Here is an 8,471-nt window from a genome sequence, read left to right as displayed (position 1 = left end):
ACACACACACACACACACACACACACACACACACACACACACACACACACACAGTGGGGGATTCCCCCACTTTTAGGTTTCTACCCAGAAAAGCATACATATTTATACATCCATTCTGTGTTCTGAATTGTTTCTCTTTATGCAGTTGAACTGGCTGAGAAACACACATCTGTTACACTGACCTGTAGAACAGATAAAGACAAAATCACATGGAGACGTGAGGACGCAAATAGCATAGTGAACATATTGCAATCAGATTTTGAAATCCTCAGTGGGCGGGATTTGACCGTGATTGACCTGCAGGAAGACCTAACCGGTAATTACACCTGCTGGAATGATACGGGTCTTGAAGACTACACCTATCTCCTGCTCGACAAGTCTAAAGAAGCTACAGGTGGGAACATCTGCTGAACATCATCTACTTTATATCTATCTAACATTCCTATCATGCAGTCACTTTTTATGGTTAGCAATTAGGCTTTACGTATGATTGACTAAGGTTTGCCATACACTGTTAAAAATAAAGGCTACAAAAGGGGGGTTTCACAGCAATGCCATAGACAAACCATTTTTGAACCTTTCAGTGAAAAGTTCCTAAAAGAACCATTTTTTCTTAGTGTAAGGAACATTTGAATAATCTCAAGAACTTTTTCACAATAAAGAACCAATGTGTAATGGAAAGATTCCAAGGATGTTGAAGGTTCTTCGTGGAACCATCAATGCCATTAAAGAACTACTATTTTAGTGTGAAGAATATTTCAATAATCTAAATCTAAATCTTTGTGGAATGGAAAGATTCTATGGATGTTGAAGGTTTTTCATGGAACCACAGATCCTTATAAAGATAAAGGATTTTTATTTTAAAGAGTGTATTATAGGAATAGCATCCTAAAACCAAAAAAAGGATGTTAATCTCGCAAAGACGTGGCATCATGATATTCATTAACCATTGCGTGAGTTAACCATCCTATATTACATTAATACATTACACATTAAAACACTGTCCACAATATTTTAAAACCACAAAACCACAGTATTTTACTCATAGCTGAATGAGAGGCTGTGTATATAGTTTTAGAAAGGCACAGCTAAATAAAATGTGCACAGTTAAGCAGTAAATCAGTTCATAGAAATCCGTTTTTAACTTTACAAAAGTCACTTAACTGTAAACACACTTCTATGTTCACTTCTGATCATCTAGATCAGTGATCCTTACTAATGGTGTCCTCACAGTCACAAACAGCAGGAAAAAACGATGCTCATCATATGCAAATCATAAAATGCAGCTCATGCATTGCTTATCAAACAAGGAGAAAATGCTTTCCACACTCTTAAAAATAAAGGTTAAAAAAGGGTGTTTTCGCAACAATGTCATAGAAGAACAATTTTTGGTTCCTGAAAGATCCTTCCAGTGAACAGTTCTTACAATAACCATCTTTCTTGGTGTGAAGAACATTTTAATAATCTAAAGAACCATTTTCCACTATATAAAGAACCTTTTGTGGAATGGAAAGGTTCCTTATGGAACCATTGATCTTAATAACGAACCTTTATTTTTTGTTTATGACATCAAAGACTGCATTCAAACAAATTGTAGAATCTTGCTGACATCTAGAATCTTTATGGATATTTTTATTTTCTAGCTTCACCTATCTGAATGTAACATCTGGGTTCTGAAGCAAAACTATTTGGGAACCATTGATCTAGATAATTACACTTAAAAATATGTTAAAAGTGGTGTAGCCTTCTTTACTGGCATCAATGGCCCCTTGAAGAACCTTTAACATCCAACATTTCCTTTTCTTTATAGTGGAAAAAAGTTCTTTAGTCTTTGCAACTTTACAGATCTTCTTTATGCACCAAGGGCTTGTAACACTCCAAAGAGAAATTAAAAATTGAAATCGCATCATATGACCCCTTTAAGACCGTAGATGTGATGGTATGGTTGTGGAATGCAGTTTGAAACTAGTTTCCTTAAAAAGTGACTTCATAAAAAAGCTGCCTGTTGAGTCATTGACTGTCTGGGCCACAAAGCAGGAAGGCAGTTACTTTCGGTTTTGGACACGGTCAGAGTACTCAAGCTTTGTCTGTTCAGTGTCAGGCTCAGCTTTTCAGTGTATTTCTTTCTTCCTTTTCAGCTTTTAAAATCAACTGCACAGCTGAAACCTTTTCCTGCACTCAAAATATCAAATGTGCCTGGACCTCAGATGAATTTACTGCTTTCAGACTTCGCAATACAAGGTATCAGAAATACAAACACACCCACAGATACATTAAGCTTATTTCATCATTGACTCAACCAAGCATGCGAATTGTATCTATTTAGGGATAATGGTGACTGGGTGTCACAGTCCGTGGATGGGGTATTTTTTCTCCCACATTCCACCAATTCATATTCTGAAGAGTCTGAGCGGCTTCTGATAACAGGGGAGGCAGTTTCCACATGCTGCTATATGAAAACCGACTACAGCTTCTATCTACGAGACATTGGTGAGTATGTGGGTTAAAGGAAATTCATTTACTCACCCTCAAGTTGTTCTAAACCTATATGAGTTTCTTTCGTCTGTTGAACACAAAAGAAGATATTTTGAAGAATGTTGGCAACCAAACAGTTAAATATTTAATGTGATTATTAATAAATGAAAACAAACATTAACTATAGCATATTATTAACAGAAACTGGGAGAAACTGTATTTTAAAGGGGACATTTAAACCCTGCCATACACAACTGATGCAAACTGATGCAAAAAAAAAAAGATTGTATATTTTTAATAATATTAATATCAATCATTAATATAAGTTTGCTGAGGTCCTCTAGTGGGCCCCTAGTCTCGCGTAGCCAGACCTTCAGACTGACAGCTGAAGGTCTGGAATCCATGGCAGCTTTCTTTGGCCAAGGCCCGCCCTTGAGGCCGTTTGACCGACATGTCAAACAACCAATCACAGTCCGTTTCGTTTCAGCGTCATGTTTCGGGGCGTGGAAATGTCGCCACAATAACAGACCGGTGTGTAAAACTCATGGATGTATTTAAAATATTCTGTGCCGCGAACTTTAAATATTTCACATATTTTTGAAAATCCAGCATTTAGTTGATCCTGATAAGCGCTCGTCATCACGGTTGATGACGTGCTTTCTTCACAACGGCTTTCTTCTTTCGTGAGGGGGTTTGGCGGCACGGTATCTTTGTTTCCAGGCGGAACGTTAAAGAACGCGACACACACGTATCCCAGAAATCCTGTATAATTCAACCAATCCGACGACGACTTCGAAACTCCTGAAGTGTTTCCACTTTTGTGTGCCATATGCATCAGACGTTTAGCCAACGTCTGAGGCTGAGACTAGTGGGCCCCGGCTCCTTGGTTGAAAACCACTGATCTAAAGCACATCTGATTGGATGTGTTTTCTCTGTTTTTCCTAGTTAAGCCAGCAGATCCAAGCATTTCAATCTGCACTATAAAAAATGAGGGGAGAGATGAGCAAATCATAGAATTAGAGGTGAAGCCTCCCTCGACCTGGCCGCAGCCCCACAGTTTCTTTCCTCTTAAGCATGAGATAGAGTATGAGATACGGCACAATGGGGAGGTACGACACGCTCTCCTGCACACACAAACAATGACAATTATTTCATCTGAATGAACTGTCCCTTTAAGAATGTTACAGTAATGAATTCTCTTGTTTTCTGCTTCTGTATCTTCTCAGCTGAAGACTAAAGAATGGGAGGAGGGCTCAAAGGTCAAAGTGCAGGGCTCCATCACGAAACTAAGGGTCCGCTGCAGAGACCTGCTGCTCCTCTCTCAGTGGAGCGAGTGGAGCAAGTGGAAAAACGTAAACTAGCTATTTAAACCTCCCTTCCTCCTGAACCCTTTATTTATATCTCCTGTCCCATTTTCCAATTCCTTATTTATTCTCTGTATATGTGTTTATGTATGAATGATCATGTCTTTGGTTGCATATGACTGTTACGCACTGATTGTATGTACCATTTCTCTGTCCTATTAAAAACCTTTGCTCTGTTCTGTCTCACGCTTCCTTCAGATTAAGCAATAGCACAGTTGCGATCATGGTGTCGCATGACTGTGATTCACTAGCCTTTACTGACAGGAATTACTGTGAAATGTTGATTTTTGTGCAAACACATTAAAACATACTTCCTCATATTGTTCACTAAATCCTAAAACAACAAACTTTTTCATAAATCGTATTTATTCCTGTGATGGAAAAATGTCTTTACTTGTCAATTAACTGCATCCTTGCTGAGTAAAAGTATATGAGAGAGAATCTCAGATATACAGTATATGACCAAAACCAAAACCACAAAACCAGTCTTAAGTCGCTGGGGTATATTTGTAGCAATAGCCAAAAATACATTGTATGGGTCAAAATTATAGATTTTTCTTTTATGCCAAAAATCATTAGGATATTAAGTAAAGATTATGTTCCATCAAGATATTGTGTAAATTTCCTACTGTAAATATATTAAAACGTAATTTTTGATTAGTAATATGCATTGCTAAGAACTTCATTTGGACAACTTTAAAGGCGATTTTCTCAATATTTAGATTTTTTTGCACCCTCAGATTCAAGATTTTCAAATAGTTGTATCTCGGCCAAATATTGTCCTATCCTAACAAACCATACATCAATGGAAAGCTTATTTATTCGACTTTCATATGATGTAGAAATCTCAATTGCGAAAAATTGACCCTTATGACTGGTTTTGTGGTCCAGGGTCACATTATGTGTGTGTGGTTACAACAGAATGCAGACGATTTCTTGTTCTCCGTATAGGTGCCCAAAAGGAAAAAAAGAGGCTGTAACAAAGAAAATAAAGTGGAAGCAAACTCAAAACCATGCAACAAGAAGAAAAATAAACAGAAAAATCAGCAGAAAAATTGGAAACGCCTGAATTGGGCATGTTTTTGATTTTCTAAAAGCATATTTTTTTGTGCTGATTGAAACATTGTAAATAGAGACAGTGAATGTGTGTATAAGATGTCCTGAATAAATTCTATAAATATTAATGCTGAGCTGAGCATGTTTATGAAACTTTTAGTCAACAGCAGAAGGCAGCAGTGAGGATGGAGGGGATGCTGCCTCCTTTTGGGAGCTTTATGGAATTATTTACCTTTTGTACAAGAAAAATCAACAGAGCTCACTAACGGAAATATAACAGTAAATATTTAAAGAAATAAAATATTGTATTTTCAAAAATATTTATTGGTATAATTGTTATTTCCATTTACATCTCTGTTCTTTTTAACTGCACTTTTTTATTTGCGTGTCCTCTTGTTTTTCTCTCTGCTCATCTGTTGTGTCTGAGTCTTGTTGCAGTTGCATCAGGCTCTGATTTTGATTGGCAGGATAAGCCATGAAAAACAGCCAGTGGTTATTGTCCCGCTCAGCTTTATGGGAGCCAAGATGGTGTGAGCAGTGAGTTCGTACGCTTTACCAAAAAGAGTCCTAAACACACAAAACACAAACAAACCAAATAAATGGATAAACACTAGCAATTATTCCTCACAGAATTAACATTAAACTAGACAGACCTGTTCTTAAACTCAATCAGGTATTTTTCTATATATAAAAATATTTAAAATAATATTATGCATAATATATAATATTATTATTTTAAATATTTATTTTTATATTATATATAAAAAATGCTAAATGAATTGTTAAACGTTATATATGTGCATATATGTTTACATTATACATAGAAAAAATTCTAAATAAAAAATGGTAAATCTAAATAGGTCTAAATATTGAGCTTGCAAATATTGACGAAATGCAAGAGCAATGAGTGAAACATGATTTTTAACAAGAAAATGTGAATGGGAGAATGGGGGTGGATTTTATTAATTATGAACTGAATTTTTGAGTATCTGTAATATTTAGCTGTTTCCTGCTCACTTTAACTGAATCACTTACTCTTACAATATGAAATATAGCATATTACCATAGGATGTGATTGCCCAGAGCAGCCAAACATTGATTGGTCTTACAGTGGGAAATCAAAACCTTGCTGTTCACCTGCCAAAACAAAGCATTCACGCAACATTATTATACAACATCAAGTAAATCTGCAAAAGATTTAATTGAAAGTGTGTGAACCTGAACAGGGCATCCTTCATTTTCAAGCCGTTCTTGGGGGTCAACGTAAATCACCTTCCACCAGCACAGGAAATCAAACTCCTCTACCAAGCTCAACTCCTGTAGTCGAGACTTCTTAGCACACTTCAGAAATGTTTTGTGATCACTGGCGAGGAACAGCTATGTGGAGTCCAACAGATCGCAAGATGAGACTCAGCAATTACATAAAACTGTGTATACATGCCATTTGCTTGTTTACCTCTCCGGCAAAGCCTGCAGTCGTTCTCAGGGCAAAGCTTTGATTGTATCTGAGCACCTCTCCATCTGAGGTCCCATCAACACTGAATCACAGACCACAGATGATAAAACAGGTCAGCAACTATGTGTGCACGATTGAGTGAGTCTGAATGTGCATGTGTGATACCTTGTAATGATAAAGGCGTTTCTAACTCAAGGGGTCATCATGCTGTGGGCTCCCCCTACTTGGAGGGGCCCGAGAAGGTGGGGGACTGAATTTGTGTCAGACTGTGATGCGATATTACGGCTGTCGGCAATGATGCTGAGGACACAGGAGCCACTCTGAGCGTGCTCTCCACCTCCAGAGTTCACCAGCATGACTGTATCTCCGAAGTGCAAAAAGCCATCCTGCGACACTGATAAACTCACCTAAAGAAAAAACAGAATCAGTCTCACATTCACGCATCACTGCACTACATATTTTTCGAAGTTGTAAATAAAACACATATTATTGGAGTAGGTTTTACAAAAAAATATATATTTCAGTCAATGTGTTACTTGTAGTTTCTCTGTAATTATTTGTGAAATTTGCTAGCAATTCCTTTCACTACCAATTTCCAAATCCCATTTGACCAAAAATATATTTCTGGCAAAAATATATATATATTTTTTTGAATGAATGTTAAATATATTTTGCAAACAGTAAAGCTCAATGAAATCTATTTTTGATATTGAATATATATTTAGTTTCAACCTTCATATACATATATTTGGCCTTTTTTTGTGTATATTTTGAAATATATTTATAAGGTTGTAAATATTACGCTAAATGACAAATGACGGTATTCATTACAATTTCCAAATTAAAATTATATAAATATTTTATCTGACGACCTGTTCATCTTGCAGCATTGTTGAAAACATTCTCATATATCAGAGAAAAAACGTACTGGTTTCAGGGTGTTTTGTCTCAGAGCTCCTTCTTTCTGAACTGTGAGCTCGCCTGTCTTTATGCAGGATGAAGTTCTTTCGAGTTTCCTGCAGAGACACTGCTCATTTACGCACGTGCTCTCTGTCGGGACTTGACAACAAACATGAGATGTGTCAAAACAACAAAGCTCTTCTAAAGTCACGTCTTCTTTCCAGTTGGCCACACGGACGCGCGGATTATAGATCCGGACATGAGCCATTTCACAGACAGACAGATAACTGGGCAAATTTAACTTGTAACGCAAAAGGAAACGAAACGTGCCAACTACACGTAAGAACCGTTACCATGCGTGCCTGTGTTATGTCTCCAAGGTAAAAAGTTCGTCCTTTTGCTGCCTGTTTCAGATGTGCGCTATTTACGCTATTTTTTAAGTAGCGATATTTATTTATTTATTTTTGTGCATTTAAAAATCATTTGAAAATCTATTTCAACTTTAAACCAGCTGAAAAAAAGCAATGCTTTAAAACACTCTAAATGAATTGGTAACAATTTACAATAAGGTTCATTAGTTAAAGGGCTAGTTCACCCAAAAATGAAAATTCTGTCATTAATTACTCACCCTCATGTGAATAAGGACTTTATTCAACAATTCGTCTCCTCCTCGTCACCCTGGTGCCATTTTGGAGAATATCCGCTTGAATGTAAACAGCGTGTGCTATTCTGTGTCAGCTGCGTCACACGTGACGCATCTGACACAGATTAGCATATGCTGTTTACGTTCAATACCACTGATCTATATATAATGTTGTTCAGTGGTGGATACTCTCCAAAATGGCACCAGGGGGACGTGGAGAGACAAATTGTTGAATAAATTCGTTATTTTTGTTTTCTTTGCATATATTGAATATATATTTAGTTTCAACCTTCATATACCAAAATATATTTCAAAATGTATTTCAGGGGCAAGAGAATACATTTGTGAATAGAATAGCCTACTAGAGTTCAAAACTAGATTTACAGTGATTTAATAAAATCATTTTTTTATGTTCCTGGCTGATTTGTATTCCTTTTTTATTCCCATTTTGCTCCTTGCAGCTGTGTTTTATAGTCACGTCACGTGTTATACACAACAAATAAAGTTTTTCTTAAAACGTGACATGAATGTTTTTTTCTTGGATTGAAATATATGGAGGGCAAAATATTATCTATTT

General features: G+C 36.6%; 1 protein-coding gene and 1 pseudogene across 1 annotated transcript in view; one reads left to right on the top strand and one right to left on the bottom strand.

The window, feature by feature from the left end:
• LOC107662887 (interleukin-12 subunit beta-like) overlaps positions 1–3,880 on the top strand; it is a 4,823-nt gene extending 943 nt beyond the window's left edge. The window contains exons 3-7 of the mRNA XM_016453004.1: positions 146–394; positions 2,139–2,241; positions 2,327–2,490; positions 3,421–3,584; positions 3,702–3,880. Of these exons, the coding sequence (XP_016308490.1) occupies positions 146–394; positions 2,139–2,241; positions 2,327–2,490; positions 3,421–3,584; positions 3,702–3,836 (815 nt within the window). The 3' untranslated portion in view covers positions 3,837–3,880. The remainder of the gene's footprint in view (positions 1–145; positions 395–2,138; positions 2,242–2,326; positions 2,491–3,420; positions 3,585–3,701) is intronic.
• Positions 3,881–5,258: 1,378 nt separating this feature from the next.
• Positions 5,259–7,519, bottom strand: LOC107662886 (cilia- and flagella-associated protein 161-like; annotated as a pseudogene).
• Between the last annotated feature and the right edge of the window lie 952 nt (positions 7,520–8,471).

Source organism: Sinocyclocheilus anshuiensis, unplaced genomic scaffold, assembly GCF_001515605.1.
Source record: "Sinocyclocheilus anshuiensis isolate Anshui unplaced genomic scaffold, SAMN03320099.WGS_v1.1 scaffold739, whole genome shotgun sequence".
Taxonomy (NCBI): Eukaryota; Metazoa; Chordata; class Actinopteri; order Cypriniformes; family Cyprinidae; genus Sinocyclocheilus; species Sinocyclocheilus anshuiensis.
Note: the sequence above shows the minus strand (reverse complement) of the source record. Positions and strands in the feature narration are given on the sequence as shown.